Raw genomic sequence first — 24,321 nt, 5'->3', positions numbered from 1 at the left:
ATGATGTAAATAATTGTCTCTCCCTTTACATACGCAGATCATTATTGTGTATCCTGATGCATACACCCATCATGTAAACAAACATCGGTTTATCCATTCACACCACTAAAGGCTGTAAATATGTCCAATAGCAGTCTATTCGTCTATCCATTCACATAATGCTGAATTTACCCACTTTACTCACGCCCATTGCGTAAATATGTGTCTGTCCGTTGAAAAATCCTAAACGACACCCACACAATTAAAACATATATTATGTACAAACATTTGTATATACACACATAGTAAACACCGGTCTGTCCATTCACGCACGTGCACAATGCAAGCACCTGACAAATATATACTTGTCTCTCCATTTACATACGCAGATCATTATTGTGTATCCTGATGCATACACCCATCATGTAAACAAACATCGGTTTATCCATTCACACCAATAAAGGCTGTAAATATGTCCAATAGCAGTCTATTTGTCAATCCATTCACATAATGCTGAATTTACCCACTTTACTCACGCACATTGCATAAATATGTGTCTGTCCGTTGAAAAATTCTAAACGACACCCACACAATTAAAACATATATTATGTACAAACGTTTGTATATACACACATAGTAAACACCGGTCTGTCCATTCACGCACGTGCACAATGCAAGCACCTGACAAATATATACTTGTCTCTCCATTTACATACGCATATCATTATTGTGTATCCTGATGCATACACCCATCATGTAAAAAAACATCGGTTTATCCATTCACACCACTAAAGGCTGTACATCTGTCTAATAACAGTCTATTTGTCCGTCCATTCACATAATGCTGAATTTACCCAATTTACTCACGCACATTACCTAAGTATTTCCCTCCATTGGAAAATCCTAAACGAAACACACACAATCAAAACATATATGTATACACGCGCACAAAAAACAAAAATATTTGCCTATTCCCTTATACAACACACATGATAAACACCCGTCTGTCCATTCACGCACATTCACAATGCAAGCACCTGACATTTATTTACACATGATGTAAATAATTGTCTCTCCATTTACATACGCAGATCATTGTTTTGTATCCTGATGCATACACCCATCATGTAAACAAACATCGGTTTATCCATTCACACCACTAAAGGCTGTAAATATGTCCAATAGCAGCCTATTTGTCTATCCATTCACATAATGCTGAATTTACCCACTTTACTCACGCACATTGCGTAAATATGTGTCTGTCCGTTGAAAAATCCTAAACGACACCCACACAATTAAAACATATATGTACAAACGTTTGTATATACACACATAGTAAACACCGGTCTGTCCATTCACGCACGTGCACAATGCAAGCACCTGACAAATATATACTTGTCTCTCCATTTACATACGCAGATCATTATTGTGTATCCTGATGCATACACCCATCATGTAAACAAACATCGGTTTATCCATTCACACCACTAAAGGCTGTATATCTGTCTAATAACAGTCTATTTGTCCGTCCATTCACATAATGCTGAATTTACCCAATTTACTCACGCACATGACCTAAGTATTTCCCTCCATTGGAAAATCCTAAACGAAACACACACAATCAAAACATATATGTATACACACGCACAAAAAACAAAAATATTTGCCTATTCCCTTATACAACACACATGATAAACACCCGTCTGTCCATTCACGCACATTCACAATGCAAGCACCTGACATTTATTTACACATGATGTAAATAATTGTCTCTCCCTTTACATACGCAGATCATTATTGTGTATCCTGATGCATACACCCATCATGTAAACAAACATCGGTTTATCCATTCACACCACTAAAGGCTGTAAATATGTCTAATAGCAGTATATCCGTCTATCCATTCACATAATGCTGAATTTACCCACTTTACTCACGCCCATTGCGTAAATATGTGTCTGTCCGTTGAAAAATCCTAAACGACACCCACACAATTAAAACATATATGTACAAACGTTTGTATATACACACATAGTAAACACCGGTCTGTCCATTCACGCACGTGCACAATGCAAGCACCTGACAAATATATACTTGTCTCTCCACTTACATACGCAGATCATTATTGTGTATCCTGATGCATACACCCATCATGTAAACAAACATCGGTTTATCCATTCACACCACTAAAGGCTGTACATCTGTCCAATAACAATCTATCTGTCTATCCATTCACATAATGCTGAATTTACCCGCTTTACTCACGCACATTGCGTAAATATGTGTCTGTCCGTTGAAAAATCCTAAACGACACCCACACAATTAAAACATATATGTACAAACGTTTGTATATACACACATAGTAAACACCGGTCTGTCCATTCACGCACGTGCACAATGCAAGCACCTGACAAATATATACTTGTCTCTCCATTTACATACGCAGATCATTATTGTGTATCCTGATGCATACACCCATCATGTAAACAAACATCGGTTTATCCATTCACGCCACTAAAGGCTGTACATCTGTCTAATAACAGTCTATTTGTCCGTCCATTCACATAATGCTGAATTTACCCAATTTACTCAAGCACATTACCTAAGTATTTCCCTCCATTGGAAAATCCTAAACGAAACACACACAATCAAAACATATATGTATACACACGCACAAAAAACAAAAATATTTGCCTATTCCCTTATACAACACACATGATAAACACCCGTCTGTCCATTCACGCACATTCACAATTCAAGCACCTGACATTTATTTACACATGATGTAAATAATTGTCTCTCCCTTTACATACGCAGATCATTATTGTGTATCCTGATGCATACACCCATCATGTAAACAAACATCGGTTTATCCATTCACACCACTAAAGGCTGTAAATATGTCCAATAGCAGCCTATTTGTCTATCCATTCACATAATGCTGAATTTACCCACTTTACTCAAGCACATTGCGTAAATATGTGTCTGTCCGTTGAAAAATCCTAAACGACACCCACACAATTAAAACATATATTATGTACAAACGTTTGTATATACACACATAGTAAACACCGGTCTGTCCATTCACGCACATGCACAATGCAAGCACCTGACAAATATATACTTGTCTCTCCATTTACATACGCAGATCATTATTGTGTATCCTGATGCATACACCCATCATGTAAACAAACATCGGTTTATCCATTCACACCACTAAAGGCTGTACATCTGTCTAATAACAGTCTATTTGTCTGTCCATTCACATAATGCTGAATTTACCCAATTTACTCACGCACATGACCTAAGTATTTCCCTCCTTTGGAAAATCCTAAACGAAACACACACAATCAAAACATATATGTATACACACGCACAAAAAACGAAAATATTTGCCTATTCCCTTATACAACACACATGATAAACACCCGCCTGTCCATTCACGCACATTCACAATGCAAGCACCTGACATTTATTTACACATGATGTAAATAATTGTCTCTCCCTTTACATACGCAGATCATTATTGTGTATCCTGATGCATACACCCATCATGTAAACAAACATCGGTTTATCCATTCACACCACTAAAGGCTGTAAATATGTCCAATAGCAGCCTATTTGTCTATCCATTCACATAATGCTAAATTTACCCACTTTACTCACGCCCATTACGTAAATATGTGTCTGTCTGTTGAAAAATCCTAAACGACACCCACACAATTAAAACATATATGTACAAACGTTTGTATATACACACATAGTAAACACCGGTCTGTCCATTCACGCACGTGCACAATGCAAGCACCTGACAAATATATACTTGTCTCTCCATTTACATACGCAGATCATTATTGTGTATCCTGATGCATACACCCATCATGTAAACAAACATCGGTTTATCCATTCACACCACTAAAGGCTGTACATCTGTCTAATAACAGTCTATTTGTCCGTCCATTCACATAATGCTGAATTTACCCAATTTACTCACGCACATGACCTAAGTATTTCCCTCCATTGGAAAATCCTAAACGAAACACACACAATCAAAACATATATGTATACACACGCACAAAAAACGAAAATATTTGCCTATTCCCTTATACAACACACATGATAAACACCCGTCTGTCCATTCACGCACATTCACAATGCAAGCACCTGACATTTATTTACACATGATGTAAATAATTGTCTCTCCGTTTACATACGCAGATCATTATTGTATATCCTGATGCATACACCCATCATGTAAACAAACATCGGTTTATCCATTCACACCACTAAAGGCTGTAAATATGTCCAATAGCAGTCTATTTGTCCATCTATTCACATAATGCTGAATTTACCCACTTTACTCACGCCCATTACGTAAATATGTGTCTGTCCGTTGAAAAATCCTAAACAACACCCACACGATTAAAACATATATGTATATACACACATAATAAACACCCGTCTATCCATTCACGTATATGCACAATGCAAGCACCTGATATTTATTTACACATAATAAATAAATACAAAAATAATTGACTCTCTATTTACATACGCAGATCATTATTGTGTATACTGATGCATACACCCATCATGTAAACAAACACTGGTTTATCCATTCACACCACTAAAGGCTGTAAATATTTCCAATGACAGTCTATTTGTCTATCCATTCACATAATGCTAAATTTACCCAATTTACTCACGCACTTTACGTAAATATTTGTCTGTCTGTTGAAAAATCGTAAACGACACACACACACAAAATGAAAATGTGTCTATTCTCATATCCAACACACATAATAAACACCCGTCCGTCCATACACACACATGCACAATGCAAGTACCTGACATTTATTTACACATAATGTAAATAATTGTCTCTCCATTCACATACGCAGATCATTATTGTGTATCCTGATGCATACATCCATCATGTAAACAAACATTGGTTTATCCATTCAATCACTAAAGGCTCTAAATCTGTCCAATAACAGTCTATGTGTCTGTCCATTCACATAATGCTGAATTTACCCAATTTACTCACGCACAATACGTAAATATGTGTCTGTCCGTTGAAAAATCGTAAACGACACACACACAAATTGAAAATATGTGTCTATTCTCATATACAACACACATCATAAACACCCGTCCGTCCATTCACGCACATTCACAATGCAAGCGCCTGGCATTTATTTAAACATAATGTAAATAATTGTTTCTCCATTCACATACGCAGATCATTATTGTGTATCCTGATGCATACACCATCATGTAAGAAAACATCGGTTTATCCATTCACACCACTAAAGGCTGTAAATCTGTCCAATAACAGTTTATTTGTCTGTCCATTCACATAATGCTGAATTTACCCACTTACGCACATTACCTAAGTATTTGTCTGTCCTCTGAAAAATCGTAAACGACACACACACAAAATGAAAATATTTGCCTATTCCCATATACAACACACATAATAAACACCCGTCTATCCATTCACACACATGCATGACTCGTACAGTAGACAAATTATGCCATCTTTTTTTCAGTATTTTGAAACTTTCACAGAGGCAAACCCCACTAAAGGCTCTAAATCTGTCCAATAACAGTCTATTTGTCTATCTATTCACATAATGCTGAATTTACCCAATTTACTCACGCACATTGCGTAAATATTTGTATGTCCATTGAAAAATCCTAAACGACACCCACACAATTAAAACATATATGTATATACACACATAATAAACACCCGTCTGTCCATTCACGCGCATGCACAATGCAAGCACTTTACATTATTTACGCATAATGTAAATATGTGTCTCTCCATTCACATACACACATAATGTGAATAATTGTCTCTCTATTCACATACAAACATAGTGTGAATATTTGTTTCTCTATTCACATTCACACAATGTAAATCTTTTTTGGTCCATTAACAAAATGCAAGCATGTGTATGTCTTTTTACACACACAGTGTAAAATCGTTGCTGGTCAATTCACGAACATGCACAATGTAAACGTTTTGTCTCACCATTTACATGCAGAGGTAATGCAGTATTGTCTGATCTCTGCAAACATCAGTATGTCTATTCACACACAGTTCACCAACATGCACAGTGTAAACATGTGTCTCTCCATTCACATACACACATAAGGCAAATATGTGTCTGCACATTTCACAAAATGCAAATTTGTGTATGTCCAACATGTAAAACATTTGTCGGTTAATTCACTAAAATTCACGTTGTAAATATTTGTCTTTCCATTCACACACACACACACACACACACACACACACACACACACACACACACACACACTATATGAATATCTATCTTTCCATTCACACACACACTAAATGTAAATATTTTTCTGTCCATTCACAAAATTCAAGCATGTGCATGTCTATTCACACACACAATGTAAAAACTTTGTCAGTGCATTCATGAACATGCACAATGTAAACTTTTTGTCTCACCATTCACATGCAGAGGTCATGCAGTATTGTCTATCTCTGTGCAAACATCAGTATGTCTATTCACACACAGTTCACCAACGTGCACAGTGTAAACACGTGTGTCTCCATTCACATACACACATAATGCAAATATGTGTCTGCACATTTGACAAAATGCAAATTTGTGTATGTCCAACATGTAAAACATTTGTTGGTTAATTCACTAAAATTCACGTTGTAAACGTTTGTATTTCCATTCACACACACACACACACACACACACACACAATATGAATATATATATTTCGATTCACACACACACTAAATGTAAATATTTTACTGTCCATTTAGAAAATTCAAACATTGTGTATGTCTATTCACACACACAATGTAAAAACTTTGTCAGTCCATTCACGAACATTCACAATGTAAACGTTTTGTCTCACCATTTACATGCAGAGGTCATGCAGTATTGTCTGATCTCTGTGCAAACATCTGTATGTCTATTCACACACAGTTCACCAACGTGCACAGTGTAAACACATGTGTCTCTCCATTCACATACACACATAATGCAAATACAGTATGTGTCTGCCCATTTGAAAAAATGCAAATTTGTGTATGTCCAACATGTAAAACATTTGTCAGTTAATTCACTAAAATTCACATTGTTAACATTTGTATTTCCATTCACACACACACACACACACACACACACACACACACACACACACACACACACAATATGAATATATATATTTCGATTCACATACACACTAAATGTAAATATTTTACTGTCCATTTACAAAATTCAAACATTGTGTATGTCTATTCACACACACAAAGTAAAAACTTTGTCAGTCAATTCACTAACGTGCACAATGTAAATATGTGTCCCACCATATAGTGTTGTTTATCATAGTATGTCTATTCACACACAACGTGACGCAAGTCACTTACACTCATAATGTATGTCAGTACACCGAGACACATAGTGCACCTATTTCTCCCCGTTCCCATGTGCACCTATGGCATGTGTTTGTCTGTCCATTCACACGCAGTTCACTAACGTGCACAGTGTAAACATGTGTCTCTCCATTCACATACACACATAATGCAAATATGTGTCTGCCCATTTGACAAAATGCAAAGTTGTGTATGTCCAACATGTAAAACATTTGTCGGTTAATTCACTAAAATTCACATTGTAAATATTAGTCTTTCCATTTACACACACACTAAATGTAAATATTTTTCTGTCCATTCACAAAATTCAAGCATGTGTATGTCTATTCACACACACAATGTAAAAACTTTGTCAGTCCATTCACGAACATGCACAATGTAAACGTTTTGTCTCACCATTCACATGCAGAGGTCATGCAGTATTGTCTGATCTCTGTGCAAACATCAGTATGTCTATTCACACACAGTTCACCAACGTGCACAGTGTAAACATGTGTCTCTCCATTCACATACACACATAATGCAAATACAGTATGTGTCTGCCCATTTGACAAAATGCAAATTTGTGTATGTCCAACATGTAAAACATTTGTCGGTTAATACACTAAAATTCACGTTGTAAACATTTGTATTTCCATTCACACACACACACACACACACACACAATATGAATATATATCTTTCGATTCACATACACACTAAATGTAAATATTTTACTGTCCATTTACAAAATTCAAACATTGTGTATGTCTATTCACACACACAATGTAAAAACTTTGTCAGTCAATTCACTAACGTGCACAACGTAGTTAATATAGTGTTGTTTATCATAGTATGTCTATTCACACACAGCGTGACACAAGTCACGTACACACATAATGTATGTCAATACACCGAGACCCATAATGCACCTATTTCTCCCCGTTCCCATGTGCACCTATGGCATGTGTTTGTCTGTCCATTCACACGCAGTATGATGAAAACGTCTTAACCGAGGTCTGGCGCTCACAACTGATTACAAGTTAACAATCGCCCGTCACGACATGACAGCATAATGTTTGCTACCAGCGACGGTACATCCATATCTGGAGTCTTTTAAAATGATGAGCTGCTGTCCCGTGATGGACGACCGCGGACAGGCTAGTGGATGAGAGGAGCTCTTTTATGACTTTATGCGAGTGTATTAAGGCTCGTCCATTAAAATAAAACCTCCCTATCTTTTTAAGTGCCCACCCACCCACTCCGACGTTGGCAGCCTTCGAGTGCGCACGTCAAGCTGCCAAGACACAAATAACCGGGGCGGCCGTGAGGCAGACAAGCTGCCAGTTAACTTTCTACCAATCAGCACGGAGGCCCGACTATTAGGACCAATCAATTTGGAGAGGAGGGGGTGAGGGAGTCATTAAGGCTTTTGTCCTGACCGTCAATACCCAGGACCACGGGGTGTGTGAATCATTCATGGCGTGTTATTGTGAAACGTGTTTCTGTGTGATGCAAGCACATAACCTTCCCTCCACCCTCTCTGCCTTCTTGTCCTCCTTATCCACCCACCCCCACCACCACCACCATTCCCAACCAACATTGCCCCACTCGACTTTGTAACTTCCACACGGTATAGGCTCGTACCGCACCCGAGAGCCCATTCTTGCTTGGTACTGACCTAACAAAGCGAACTAATGCATTAACCTGTCAGGTAAACAAGTAATGTACATCTAGCTGAAGCCAAGGACACGCTGAGTCCCGAAGTCCAAGTCGCGTCCACCTAAAGACGTGTCCACAGGGGTGACGACAACGAGAGAGGCGATACGTAACGCGGAAATCAGTTAAAATGCTGAAAATAAGTTAGGGTTAAGGTCGGGGATGGGGTTAGGGGCTAGGATTTTGGGTTTAGGGTTAGGGAAGTAAAAGTATAGGGTTAGGGTTAAATGTACAATTTCACGTTGGTTAGGGTTGGGGTTAGGTTTGGGATTTAAGGTTAGGGTTAGGGAAGTAAAATAATAGGGTGTAAAGGTTGGTTAGGGTTAGGGAAGTAAAAGTATCGGGTAGAAAGGTTGGTTAACGTCAGGGTTAGGTTTGGGTTTTGGTTAGCTTAGGGTTTTGGTTGAAGTTGGGTTAAGGTTGTGGTTGGGGTTAGGGAAGTAAAATAATAGGTTTGAAATGTTTGTTAGGGTTGGGGTCAGGTTTGGGATATAGGGTTAGGGAAGTAAAATAATAGGGTGTAAAGGTTGGTTAGGGATAGGGAAGTAAAAGTATCGGGTAGAAAGGTTGGTTAACGTCAGGGTTAGGTTTGGGTTTTCGTTAGGTTAGGGTTTTGGCTGAGGTTGGGTTAAGGTTGGGGTTAGGGAAGTAAAAGAATAGGTTTGAAATGTTCGTTAGGGTTGGGGTCAGGTTTGGGATATAGGGTTAGGGAAGTAAAAGTATCGGGTAGAAAGGTTGGTTAACGTCAGGGTTAGGTTTGGGTTTTCGTTAGGTTAGGGTTTTGGCTGAGGTTGGGTTAAGGTTGTGGTTGGGGTTAGGGAAGTAAAAGAATAGGTTTGAAATGTTCGTTAGGGTTGGGGTTAGGTTTGGGATATAGGGTTAGGGAGGTAAAATAATAGGGTGTAAAGGTTGGTTAGAGTTAGGGAAGTAAAAGTATCGGGTAGAAAGGTTGGTTTATGTCAGGGTTAGGTTTGGGTTTTGGTTAGGTTAGGGTTTTGGCTGAGGTTGGGTTAAGGTTGTGGTTGGGGTTAGGGAAGTAAAAGAATAGGTTTGAAATGTTCGTTAGGGTTGGGGTCAGGTTTGGGATATAGGGTTAGGGAAGTAAAATAATAGGGTGTAAAGGTTGGTTAGGGTTAGGAAGTAAAAGTATAGGGTAGAAAGGTTGGTTAACGTCAGGGTTAGGTTTGGGTTTTCATTAGGTTAGGGTTTTGGCTGAGGTTGGGTTAAGGTTGTGGTTGGGGTTAGGGAAGTAAAAGAATAGGTTTGAAATGTTCGTTAGGGTTGGGGTCAGGTATGAGATATAGGGTTAGGGAAGTAAAAGTATCGGGTAGAAAGGTTGGTTAACGTCAGGGTTAGGTTTGGGTTTTCGTTAGGTTAGGGTTTTGGCTGAGGTTGGGTTAAGGTTGTGGTTGGGGTTAGGGAAGTAAAAGAATAGGTTTGAAATGTTCGTTAGGGTTGGGGTCAGGTTTGGGATATAGGGTTAGGGAAGTAAAATAATAGGGTGTAAAGGTTGGTTAGGGTTAGGGAAGTAAAAGTATCGGGTAGAAAGGTTGGTTAACGTCAGGGTTAGGTTTGGGTTTTCGTTAGGTTAGGGTTTGGCTGAGGTTGGGTTAAGGTTGTGGTTGGGGTTGGGGTTAGGGAAGTAAAAGAATAGGTTTGAAATGTTCGTTAGGGTTGGGGTCAGGTATGAGATATAGGGTTAGGGAAGTAAAAGTATCGGGTAGAAAGGTTGGTTAACGTCAGGGTTAGGTTTGGGTTTTCGTTAGGTTAGGGTTTTGGCTGAGGTTGGGTTAAGGTTGTGGTTGGGGTTAGGGAAGTAAAAGAATAGGTTTGAAATGTTCGTTAGGGTTGGGGTCAGGTTTGGGATATAGGGTTAGGGAAGTAAAATAATAGGGTGTAAAGGTTGGTTAGGGTTAGGGAAGTAAAAGTATCGGGTAGAAAGGTTGGTTAACGTCAGGGTTAGGTTTGGGTTTTCGTTAGGTTAGGGTTTGGCTGAGGTTGGGTTAAGGTTGTGGTTGGGGTTGGGGTTAGGGAAGTAAAAGAATAGGTTTGAAATGTTCGTTAGGGTTGGGGTCAGGTTTGGGATATAGGGTTAGGGAAGTAAAATAATAGGGTGTAAAGGTTGGTTAGGGTTAGGGAAGTAAAAGTATCGGATAGAAAGGTTGGTTAACGTCAGGGTTAAGTTTGGGTTTTCGTTAGGTTAGGGTTTTGGCTGAGGTTGGGTTAAGGTTGTGGTTGGGGTTAGGGAAGTAAAAGAATAGGTTTGAAATGTTCGTTAGGGTTGGGGTTAGGTTTGGGATATAGGGTTAGGGAAGTAAAATAATAGGGTGTAAAGGTTGGTTAGGGTTAGGGAAGTAAAAGAATCGGGTAGAAAGGTTGGTTTATGTCAGGGTTAGGTTTGGGTTTTGGTTTGGTTAGGGTTTTGGCTGAGGTTGGGTTAAGGTCGGGGTTGGGGTTAGGGGCTAGGATTTCGGGTTTAGGGTTAGGGAAGTAAAAGTACAGGGTAAGGGTTAAATGTACAATTTCACGTTGGTTAGGGTTGGGGTTAGTTTTGGGATTTAAGGTTAGGGTTAGGGAAGTAAAATAATAGGGTGTAAAGGTTGGTTAGGGTTAGGGAAGTAAAAGTATCGGGTAGAAAGGTTGGTTAACGTCAGGGTTAGGTTGGGGTTTTCGTTAGGTTAGGGTTTTGGCTGAGGTTGGGTTAAGGTTGGGGTTAGGGATGTAAAAGAATAGGTTTGAAATGTTCGTTGGGGTTGGGGTCAGGTTTGGGATATAGGGTTAGGGAAGTAAAAGTATCGGGTAGAAAGGTTGGTTAACGTCAGGGTTAGGTTTGGGTTTTCGTTAGGTTAGGGTTTTGGCTGAGGTTGGGTTAAGGTTGTGGTTGGGGTTAGGGAAGTAAAAGAATAGGTTTGAAATGTTCGTTAGGGTTGGGGTCAGGTTTGGGATATAGGGTTAGGGAAGTAAAATAATAGGGTGTAAAGGTTGGTTAGGGTTAGGGAAGTAAAAGTATTGGGTAGAAAGGTTGGTTAACGTCAGGGTTAGGTTTGGGTTTTGGTTAGGTTAGGGTTTTGGCTGAGGTTGGGTTAAGGTTGGGGTTGGGGTTAGGGAAGTAAAAGAATAGGTTTGAAATGTTCGTTAGGGTTGGGGTCAGGTTTGGGATATAGGGTTAGGGAAGTAAAAGTATCGGATAGAAAGGTTGGTTAACGTCAGGGTTAGGTTTGGGTTTTGGTTAGGTTAGGGTTTTGGTTGAGGTTGGGTTAAGGTTGTGGTTGGGGTTAGGGAAGTAAAAGAATAGGTTTGAAATGTTCGTTAGGGTTGGGGTCAGATATAGGGTTAGGGAAGTAAAATAATAGGGTGTAAAGGTTGGTTAGGGTTAGAGAAGTAAAAGTACCGGGTAGAAAGGTTGGTTAACGTCAGGGTTAGGTTTGGGTTTTGGTTAGATTAGGGTTTTGGCTGAGGTTGGGTTAAGGTTGTGGTTTGGGTTAGGGAAGTAAAATAATAGGGTTGAAACGTGGGTTGGGGTTAGGTTTGGGATTTAAGGTTAGGATTAGGGAAGTAAAATAATATGGTGTAAAGGTTGATTAGGGTTGGGAAAGTAAAAGTACAGTGTAGAGAGGTTGGTTGACATCAGGGTTAGGTTTGGGTTTTGGTTAGGTTAGGGTTTTGGCCGAGGTTGGGTTAAGGTTGTGGTTTGGGTTTGGGTTAGGGAAGTAAAAGAATAGGGTTGAAACGTTGGTTAGTGTTCGGGTTAGGTTTGGGATTTAGGGTTAGGGAGGTCAAATAAAAGGGTGTAAAGGTTGGTTAGGGTTAGGGAAGTAAAAGTATCGGGTAGAAAGGTTGGTTAACGTCAGGGTTAGGTTTGGGTTTTGGTTAGGTTAGGGTTTTGGCTGATGTTTTGGGTTAGGGAAGTAAAAGAATAGGTTTGAAACGTTGGTTAGGGTTCAGGTTAGGTTTGGGATTTAGGGTTAGGGAAGTAAAATAATGGTGTGTAAAGGTTTGAGTTTGAGTTTGAGTTTGAGTTTATTTCGAACATGCAAGCATACAACATGATACATCACAATTTCCAGTTTCTTTTCAACATGTTCGAAAAGGAGTAGGAAGAAGCAGAGCTTATTTAATCCTACCCCTTTTCTTTACATAACAGTTGCAAAACTTTTTGTTCACTTCCTGTTCACAATTTTTTCACAATAAACTCCATAAGTAATTACAATAAAAATAAATAAATAAATAATAGTAAGAATTTAATAATAATAATTGGTGAAGTAAGTCATATTTCATATGATGAGATAAGTAAGATTACTTTAAGAATGAATGAATGGATGGATGAAATAAATTGAGAATGTTTGTCATGGTTCTTCTTCATTGTACTTTGTAAACACTTTAAGTTTGAAGAGTTTCTTGAAGTGTATCATATTAGTACATTGTTTGATTGCTTTGCTTAATCCATTCCATAATTTAATTCCACATACTGATATACTGAAGGTCTTAAGTGTTGTACGTGCATACAAATGTTTTAAATTACGTTTTTCTCTAAGATTATATTTCTCCTCTTTTGTTGAGAAGAATTGTTGTATATTCTTGGGTAGCAGGTTATAGTTTGCTTTGTGCATAATTTTAGCTGTTTGCAAATTCACTATGTCGTGGAATTTCAGTATTTTTGATTTAATAAATAAAGGGTTTGTATGTTCTCTATATCCAACATTATCCATCCATCCATCCATCCATCTTCAACCGCTTATCCGGAATCGGGTCGCGGGGACAGCAGCTCCAGCAAAGACCCCCAGACTTCCCTCTCCAGAGCAACATTTGCGACTTCCTCCTGGGGAATCCCGAAGCGTTCCCAGGCCAGAGAGGAGATGTAATCCCCCCATCTGGTCCTTGGCCTGCCGGGGGGCCTCCTCCCAGTGGGACGTGCAACAAGGACCTCCCTAGGGAGACGCTCGTGAGGCATCCGCACGAGATGCCCGAACCACCTAAGCTGGCTCCTTTCCAAGCGAAGGAGCAGCGGCTCTACTCCGAGTCTCTCTCGGGTGACTGCACTTCTCACCCTATCTCTAAGGGAGATGCCAGCCACCCTTCTGAGGAAACTCATTTCGGCCGCTTGTATCCGCGATCTTATTCTTTCGGTCATTACCCACACTTCATGACCATAGGTGAGAGTAGGAATGTAGATAGCTCGGTAGACCGAGAGCTTTGCCTTCTGACTCAGCTCCCGTTTCGTCACAACAGTGCGGCAGAGAGACTGCAATACTGCCCCAGCTGCTCCGATTCTCCGGCTGATTTCCTTCTCCATCTTTCCCTCACTCGTGAACAAGACCCCGAGATACTTAAACTCCTCCACCTGGGACAGAGTCCTTTCCCCTACCCGGACTGTACAAACCATCGGTTTCCTGCTGAGAACCATGGCCTCAGATTTGGAGATGCTGATCCTCATTCCAGCCGCTGAACACTCGGCTGCGAACCGATCCAGTGAGAGCTGAAGGTCACGAACCGAAGGTGCCATCAGGACCACATCATCTGCAAACAGCAGTGACGCAACCTTTAGCCCCCCGAGACGTATACCCTCTCCGCCATGGCCACGACTCCGCCTAGAAATCCTGTCCATGAAAATCACAAACAGGATAGGTGACAGAGCGCAGCCCTGGCGGAGACCAACCCCCACTGGAAACGGATCCGACTTACATCCAAGCACCCGGACACAACTCTCGCTTTGGTTGTACAGAGATTGGATGGCCCTCAGCAGGGTTCCCCTCACTCCGTACTCCCTCAGCACCTCCCACAAGATCTCCCGAGGGACGCGGTCATACGCCTTCTCCAAATCCACAAAACACATGTAGACTGGATAGGCATACTCCCAGGCCCTCTCCAGGATTCCCGCAAGCGTAAAGAGTTGGTCAGTTGTTCCACGACCAGGACGGAATCCACATTGCTCCTCTTGAATCTGAGGTTCGACTATCGGCCGGACCCTCCTTTCCAGTACCTTGGCGTAAACTTTCCCAGGGAGGCTGAGTAGTGTGATACCCCTGTAATTAGCACACACCCTCTGGTCCCCCTTTTTGAAAAGGGGAACCACCACCCCAGTCTGCCACTCCCTCGGCACTGTCCCAGACTTCCACGCAATGTTGAAAAGGCGTATCAACCAAGACAGCCCATCAACACCCAGAGCCTTCAGCATTTCTGGACGGATCTCGTCAACCCCCGGAGCTTTGCCACTGTGGAGTTGTCTAACTACCTCAGTGACTTCACCCCGAGAGATCGACGTCGATCCCCCATCATCCTCAGGCCCTGCTCCTATCAGGGAGGGTGTGTCTGATGTATTTGGGTTCAGGAGTTCCTCAAAGTGCTCTTTCCAACGCCCTACGACTTCCTCACTTGAAGTCAGCAAAGTCCCATCCTTGCCGTACACAGCTTGGATGGTTCCCTGCTTCCCCCTCCTGAGGTGCCGTATGGTCTTCCAGAACAGCTTTGGTGCCGCCCGATAGTCCTTCTCCATGGATTCCCCGAACTGCTCCCACACCCTCTGCTTAGCCTCGTCCACAGCCACGGCCGCTGCCCTTCGGGCCCGTCGGTACCTTGCAACTGCCTCCGGAGTCCCCTGGGATAACATACCCCGGTAGGACTCCTTCTTCAGTCGGACGGCTTCCCTGACCACCACTGTCCACCAGGGTGTTCGAGGGTTACCGCCCCTTGAGGCACCTAAGACCTTCTGGCCACAGCTCGCAGCTGCAGCTTTAGCAATAGAGGCTTTGAACACTGCCCATTCCTGTTCAATGTCCCCAACCTCCACAGGGATGGCAGAGAAGTCCCGCCGGAGGTGGGAGTTGAAGTCCTTCCGGACAGAGGACTCCTCCAAACGTTCCCAGTTCACCCGCACTACACGCTTGGGTTTGCCAGGTCTGTCCAGAGGTTTCCCCCGCCATCTAACCCAACTCACCACCAGATGGTGATCAGTTGACAGTTCAGCCCCTCTCTTCACCCGAGTGTCCAAAACATACGGCCTCAGATCAGCTGATACGATTACAAAATCGATCATTGATCTTTGGCCTAGGGTGCTCTGGTACCAGGTACACCTATGAGCATCCTTATGCTTGAACATGGTGTTTGTTATCGCAAGTCCGTGACTAGCACAGAAGTCCAATAACAATCCACCACTCAGGTTCAGATCAGGGAGACCGTTCCTCCCAATCACGCCAGTCCAAGTATCACTGTCATTGCCCACGTGCGCGTTGAAGTCCCCCAGCAAGACTATGGAATCCCCTGCCGGTGCCCCATACAGGACCCCATGCAAGGTATCCAAGAAGGCTGAATACTCTGAACTCCTGTTTGGTGCGTATGCACAAACAACAGTCAGAGTTTTCCCCCCTCCAACCCTAAGGCGAAGGGAGGCGACCCTCTTGTCCACTGGGGTGAACTCCAACGTACAGGCACTCAGCCGGGGACTCGTGAGTATCCCCACACCCGCCTGTGCCCTCACGCCCTGAGCAACTCCAGAAGTGAACAAGGTCCATCCCTTGTCCAGGAGTGTGGTTTCAGAGCCCTTGCTATGCGTAGAGGTAAGCCCCACCAGATCCAACCGGTAGCGCTCCACCTCTCGCACCAGCTCAGGCTCCTTCCCCACCAGCGTAGAGACGTTCCACGTCCCGAAAGTCAGCCTCTGCTGCCCCGAATTGGTCCGTCCGGAGCCTCCACTTTCACTGCCATCCACTTGGCAGCGCACCCGACCCCACTGGTTCCGACCGCGGGTGGTGGGCCCACGTGGCAATCCAACATTATGTATTATTCTAACTGATCTTTTTTGTAACACCGTTAATGAATGAAGTGTACTTTTGTAATTATTTCCCCATATTTCTACACAGTAGCTCAGATATGGTAACACTAGTGAGCAGTAGAGAATATGAAGGGATTTTTGGTCTAGAACATGTTTTGCTTTATTCATTATTGACGTGTTTCTTGCTACTTTATGTTGTATATTTTTTACGTGAGATTTCCAGTTCAATTTATCATCAATCATTATACCTAGAAATTTGGTTTCGTTTACTCTTTCAATTTCTATTCCGTCTATTTGTATTTGTGTTTGACTTTCTCTTCTACTGTTACCAAATTGCATTATTTTAGTTTTACTAAGATTCAACGATAGTCTGTTTTTGTCAAACCATCTTTTTAATTTGTTAATTTCTTCTGTTATTATTTGTATTATCTCCTGTGTGTTCTCTCCTGAACAAAACGCTGTTGTATCATCCGCAAATAACACTAACTTTAAATCTTTTGTAACTTTACAAATGTCATTTATATAGAGATTGAATAATTTAGGTCCTTATATTGATCCCTGAGGTACACCACAGGATATATTTAGCGTTGTAGACGTGTGTTCGCCTAGCTTCACGTATTGTTTCCTGTTCGTTAGATAACTTCTTATCCAGTTTAAGACTAACCCTCTGATGCCATATCGTTCTAGTTTTTTGATTAAAATATTGTGATTAATTGTGTCAAAAGCTTTAGTTAGATCCATAAAAACCGCTGCTGCACATTTTTTACTATCTATTGCATTGGTAATTTCTTCTGTAATTTCAATTAAAGCCATTGAAGTTGAGACATTAGCTCTGTATCCATATTGGTTCTCTTCGAGTATTCTATTTTTATTTATGAAACTTTCTAATCTGTTATTGAACAGTTTTTCAATGATTTTAGAAAATTGTGGAAGTAGAGAAACAGGTCTATAATTTGTAAATTGATGTTTATCTCCAGTCTTATAAATTGGTGCAACTTTAGCTATTTTCATTTTGTTTGGAAATGTACCTGTTTGAAATGATAGGTTGGTTGGGGTTAGGGAAGGTAAAAGTATAGGGTTGAAACGTTGATTAGGGTTGGGGTTAGGTTTGGGATTTAGGGTTAGGGAAGTCAAATAATAGGGTGTAAAGGTTGGTTAGGGTTAGGTAATTAAAAGTATAGGGTTGAAACGTTGGTTAGGGTTGGGGTTAGGTTTGGGATTTAGGGTTAGGGTTAGGGAAGTAAAAGTATAGGGTTGAAACGTTGGTTAGGGTTGGGGTTAGGTTTGGGATTTAGGGTTAGGGTTAGGGAAGTAAAATAATAGGGTGTAAAGGTCGGTTAGGGTTAGGGAAGTAAAATAATAGGGTGTAAAGGTCGTTTAGGGTTAGGGTTGCATATAATCAGCCAAAAAAGCAAAACATTCAACAACCGAAATTCTACCAACCCCGGTGTGTTGCATCAGCCATCTTGGCTCACGTTACAAGCGTCCACGCTGGCATTGTCATCACTACACCGTGGACACGTCTCTAAGACACGGCTCACACTTCCTGTGGGCGGGACTTAGCGTCCCGCGGCCCACGGCTCCGCCCTTCTCCAACACGTCAGGGGAGCTGTGATGGGTGGTCATGACAATAATGCCGCACTAACCGTACCCTCCTCCCCCGATTCCCTTCTGGGTGTCTCTCCCTCCCCCCCCCCCCCCCACTCCCGCAGGCTCCTACCTTACCCACGAGGCCAGCGGCTTGGACGAACACGGCGAGGTGCAGGAAGCCTTCCTCAACGGGAACGACGCCAGCCAGGGCAAGAAGGAGTACCTACTGTAGCCCTTTTTTCCCCCGTGACACACACACACACACACACACACACACACACACACACACACGCAACATGACTGTATACATGTTCGTCAGAGAAAATTGGGTATAACCGCCAAAAAATGATCATCATTTCTAGGAAACGGGAGCACTGTAATGTTCTGACCAGCTCGAAAATGTTCTCCAATGGCCAAAAGCAGCTATGATTGCAGGAAATGGTGGAAAGGAGTCTCTGGGAAGTGTTCATACTTAAAAAAACAAGCTTACCGTCTTGTTTGGCCGAGGCTTGAGTGCTTCACATGAGGCAAAGGTGCTCCTCTTTTCCCTCTCCTTCATATCGCTCCCTTTTTTCTAACCCTCCTCCCTTTTGTCGGCTCCCTGTAATGAAAGGATTAGCGTCGAGCCCGGCCTCACAGACGAGGAAGAAAGGAGTATGACTCGCAAAGACTATGAAGAATTATTTTAGAATGCCATTAGGAGGATAAAGGAAAAAAAAAGGTTTAGAAGTCTTAATGGGAAGGGGCGGAAAAGGGGATGGCACTGAATGAGACAATGCCACACACACACACACACACTCACACACACACACACACACACACACACACACACACACACGTTCACATGTAAACATATTGACAAAGCGAGTATACATATCTATGAAGTCCTTATTTGTATAAAAAAAAAAGGGAAAAAGAACGAGAGCAGTAAATTAAACTTTTAAGAGAAGAAAATGTTTACTATTGCATTATGAAACTACTATACTAACAGAATATTAGCCTATAGAGCAAACTACTGTCAAGTGATCTTTAAAGAAAAAAATAGTGGTAAGAAAAACCAACCAAAAAAAAAAATGTCTTTATCGGAAAAAAACCTACGAAGGGCTGCGCTGGAACGGGCGGAAACAAATTGATATGAGACTAAAGGTGCATTGTTGTGAGGGGGAAAGTCGTATTTTTGATCAAGAAATTGTTGTCATGTTCGGTAAAGTGTTAGTGGAAAACGTTGCGAGAGGAAATAATGGAAGTCCTCAGTTGCAGGGTTGAACTGAGCCCATAATGAGGAATGTATATTCAAAGTAAAATGAAGTCAAAGTAATTGTCACCTAGTGGTGTTTTTAAAATATATATATATATATATATATATATATATATATATATATATATATATATATATATATATATATATATATATATATATATATATATATATATATATATATATATATATATATATATATATATATATATATATATAATTTTTGAAGCTTTGTGATATTTATTGGACTGAGCATGGTTAATGTTGCCCTTTTTTTACCCTTCTGTGATGGTGTCACAAACACAAGCAAAAAAGGCCAAATAAAAAGCTAAACTTCAGATGCACACTGAGCTGAATGAAGTCTCGTGTAGCTTATTGGAGATTATATATATATATATATATATATATATATATATATATATATATATATATATATATATATATATATATATATATATATATATATATATATATATATATATATATATATATATATATATATATATATATATATATATATATATATACATGTATACATGTATATACATGCATGTATGCATTTATATGCATGTATGTATGTATATATGTACATGTATGTATGTATATATGTACATGTATGTATGTTTGTATGTATACATGTATGTATGTATGTATATATATATATACAAAGTTCATGTATGTATGTATGTATATATGAACATGTATGTATGTATATATGTATGTATGTTTGTATGTATATATATATACACAGTACATGTATGTATGTATATACAGGGTATATGCATATATGTATATATATATATGCATATATGTATATGTAAATATACATGTATGTATGTACATATGTATATATACACACACATACATACATATATATATATACATACACTACCGTTCAAAAGTTTGGGGTCACATTGAAATGTCCTTATTTTTGAAGGAAAAGCACTGTACTTTTCAATGAAGATAACTTTAAACTAGTCTTAACTTGAAAGAAATACACTCTATACATTGCTAATGTGGTAAATGACTATTCTAGCTGCAAATGTCTGCTTTTTGGTGCAATATCTACATAGGTGTATAGAGGCCCATTTCCAGCAACTATCACTCCAGTGTTCTAATGGTACAATGTGTTTGCTCATTGGCTCAGAAGGCTAATTGATGATTAGAAAACCCTTGTGCAATCATGTTCACACATCTGAAAACACTTTAGCTCGTTACAGAAGCTACAAAACTGACCTTCCTTTGAGCAGATTGAGTTTCTGGAGCATCACATTTGTGGGGTCAATTAAACGCTCAAAATGGCCAGGAAAAGAGAACTTTCATCTGAAACTCGACAGTCTATTCTTGTTCTTAGAAATGAAGGCTTTTCCACAAAATTGTTTGGGTGACCCCAAACTTTTGAACGGTAGTGTATGTATATATGAACATGTATGTATATATGTATATATGTATGTATGTTTGTATGTATATATATATACACAGTACATGTATGTATGTATATACAGGGTATATGCATATATGTATATATATATATATGCATATATGTATATGTAAATATACATGTATGTATGTACATATATATATATACACACACATACATACATATATATATATATATATACTGTATGTATATATACATGTATGTATGTACATATGTATACATACACACACACACACATATATATATATATATATATATATATGGGTATATATATATATATATATATATATATATATATATATATATATACATATATATATATATATATATGTATGTATGTACATATATGTAAATATAAATAAATATATGTGTATGTATGTACACTATGTATGTATATATGGTTGTACATGCATATATATATATATATATATATATATATATATATATATATATATATATATATATATATATACAGGTACATATATATAAATGTATATACACATGTACATACGTATATATGTATGTATATACACATGTACATATGTATATATGTATGTATATAAGTATATATTTATGTACATATATGTATATACATATATATATGTATGTACATATGTATACAAATATATACATATGTGTATATTTATGTACATATATGTATATGCATATGTATATATATATGTATGTATGTACATATGTATACAAATATATACATATGTGTATATATATGTAAATATAAATACATATGTATGTATGTATATATATACATATACATACGTACGTACGTATGATAGATATATATGTATGTATATGTATATATATATATATATATATATATATATATATATATATATATATATATATATATATATATATATATATATATATATAATTATTTATTATTATAATTTATTTATTTTTTTTGTTACATTTTTTTTGCATCTATTTATTTGTTTCCTTTGTTTACCCAGAAAGTCCCATTGAGATTAAAAATAAATTTTCCAAGGGAGTCCTGCCACACACATTCATACACCAGCATGGGTGAAGTGTCTTGCCCAAGGACACAACGGCAGTGACTAAAGATCGCAGACCCTTCCATTTATTCTTAATCATTAGACAGTTATCATCTACGTTTAGGTTCCCGCGGGAATTTTGACATTTGGTAAAAAAAAAAAAAAGCTTAGTTTTTACTTATAAAATTCGACCATTTTTGTCAAATATCAAAACAAGAAATCCTCATGTTACGACTCGGCTCTCATAACTTTGCAACCTTTTCTCATATCCTGTTTTCTTTTCAGCGTGGTTTTCCCCTCGTACTCATTGAGTTGTTTTTAAATGAATTATTCTCCTTTGAACAAATATGATTGTTGTTACTGTTATTATTATTATTATTATTATTGACGTTGTTACTATGACAATTGTAAATGTTCTGAAATGTACACTTCCCATGCTTTGTTTTTAATTCTCCTGTAGAGTAGCTGCTGCCTTCTCCTTTTTTTTCTACTATTTTAATATAACCTCTCCCTTTTGTCCCCCTCCCCCCCCGTCTCCTCCTTCCTGCCTTTCTCGTCGTTCACTGTTGATTTGAGAGTGTCCATGTGTCATTGTTGATATGTAGCTAACTATTTCTTTTTAGGGCAAAGATACAAAAGCACGACAAAATAAACAAAAATACAAAAAACTATTTGAAAAAAAAAAAAAAAAAAAAGAAAACCCTTGTTTTGTTTTTCTTCCGTATAATTAGCAGGTGCTGTTGTGTTTCCATCTGAGAAAATCGATTGGGAACAGTGGAGTTATAAGATAAAGGCGAGTAAACAATACAGACGGAAGTGTGGTTGCTGCTGATGAATCATCAGGCTGTATTTGTGCAAGAAAAAAAAAAAAAAATGTCTACGCTATTAAGATCCACGCAATCAATACCCGATTCGGTCGAGCAGCACTCAACATGTCCGTCTGCGTTCTGGGCTGAATTTGAAAGCGAAGGTCGCCGGGTGACGGATCAATGGCGTTCTTCGATGGAAGGCTGTCATAAAGAAAGATTGTCAAACGGCAATCAAAGTAATGGACTCGCACCCGCCGTGAGTCGTACACTCCAGCACATAGAAGACATGTCTGCGCTTTACTACCATGTAAAAGGTAGCCAATCCTATCAGGGCTGCTATGATGGATAGCTAATAAAACTGCAAATATCGCCTTTTTATTCGCCTTCATCTTCCTCCCCCTCCCAGTGGGCTTCACGGCAAGCTCGTAATAAGAAAACAAAACAAGGGCTGGGGGTTGCCGTGCGAGGGTTGTGTTTTTATAAAGCTCCGGTCGGACCGATGATTGAAAAAAAAGGATAATGTTCCAGGCAAGTCAGTAGTTGGCGCTGTACAGGAGGGGAAAAAAACATGCCACAAAAGTCTGCTTTTACCTAATGTGTGATGACTAAAAAAGACTTTGCTAAAAAACTACAGAGCTACATGCCCTCCGTTAAGATGTGTGGCGAAGCCTGCTTGTACATATAACTCCAAATTCTAAGCCCCCGTTTCCACCTAAACCAGGGGTCACCAACGCGGTAGCCCGTAAGGACCAGATGAGTAGCCCGCCGGCCTGTTCTAAAAATAGCTCAAATAGCAGCACTTACCAGTGAGCTGCCTCTATTTTTTAAATTGTATTTATTTACTAGCAAGCTGGTCTCGCTTTGCCCGACATTTTTAATTCTAAGAGAGACAAAACTCAAGTAGAATTTGAAAATCCAAGAAAATATTTTAAAGACTTGGTCTTCACTTGTTTAAATAAAGTCATTAATTTTTTTACTTTGCTTCTTATAACTTTCAGAAAGACAATTTTAGAGAAAAAATACAACCTTAAAAATGATTTTAGGATTTTTAAACACATATACCTTTTTACCTTTTAAATTCCTTCCTCTTCTTTCCTGACAATTTAAATCAATGTTCAAGCAAATTAATTTTGTTTTATTGTAAAGAATAATAAATACATTTTAATTTAATTCTTCATTTTAGCTTCTGTTTTTTCAACAAAGAATATTTGTGAAATATTTCTTCAAACTTATTGTGATTAAAATTTTTTTTAAAAAATTCTCTTCTTTTTTTTCGGTTGAATTTTGAATTTTAAAGAGTCGAAATTGGAGATAAACTATGTTTCAAAATTTA

The 24,321-nt window shown here is 39.1% G+C and overlaps 1 protein-coding gene across 1 annotated transcript in view; it reads left to right on the top strand.

Annotated features, from left to right (window-relative positions):
- The window catches only part of cadm4 (cell adhesion molecule 4), a 158,510-nt gene extending 139,206 nt beyond the window's left edge, over nt 1-19,304 (top strand). Inside the window, exon 6 of the mRNA XM_062063949.1 lies at nt 18,590-19,304. Within this exon, the coding sequence (XP_061919933.1) occupies nt 18,590-18,699 (110 nt within the window). The 3' untranslated portion in view covers nt 18,700-19,304. The remainder of the gene's footprint in view (nt 1-18,589) is intronic.
- Nucleotides 19,305-24,321: the final 5,017 nt, after the last annotated feature.

The sequence above is a fragment of the Entelurus aequoreus genome, linkage group LG11 (genome assembly GCF_033978785.1).
Source record: "Entelurus aequoreus isolate RoL-2023_Sb linkage group LG11, RoL_Eaeq_v1.1, whole genome shotgun sequence".
Lineage (NCBI taxonomy): Eukaryota > Metazoa > Chordata > Actinopteri > Syngnathiformes > Syngnathidae > Entelurus > Entelurus aequoreus.
Note: the sequence above shows the minus strand (reverse complement) of the source record. Positions and strands in the feature narration are given on the sequence as shown.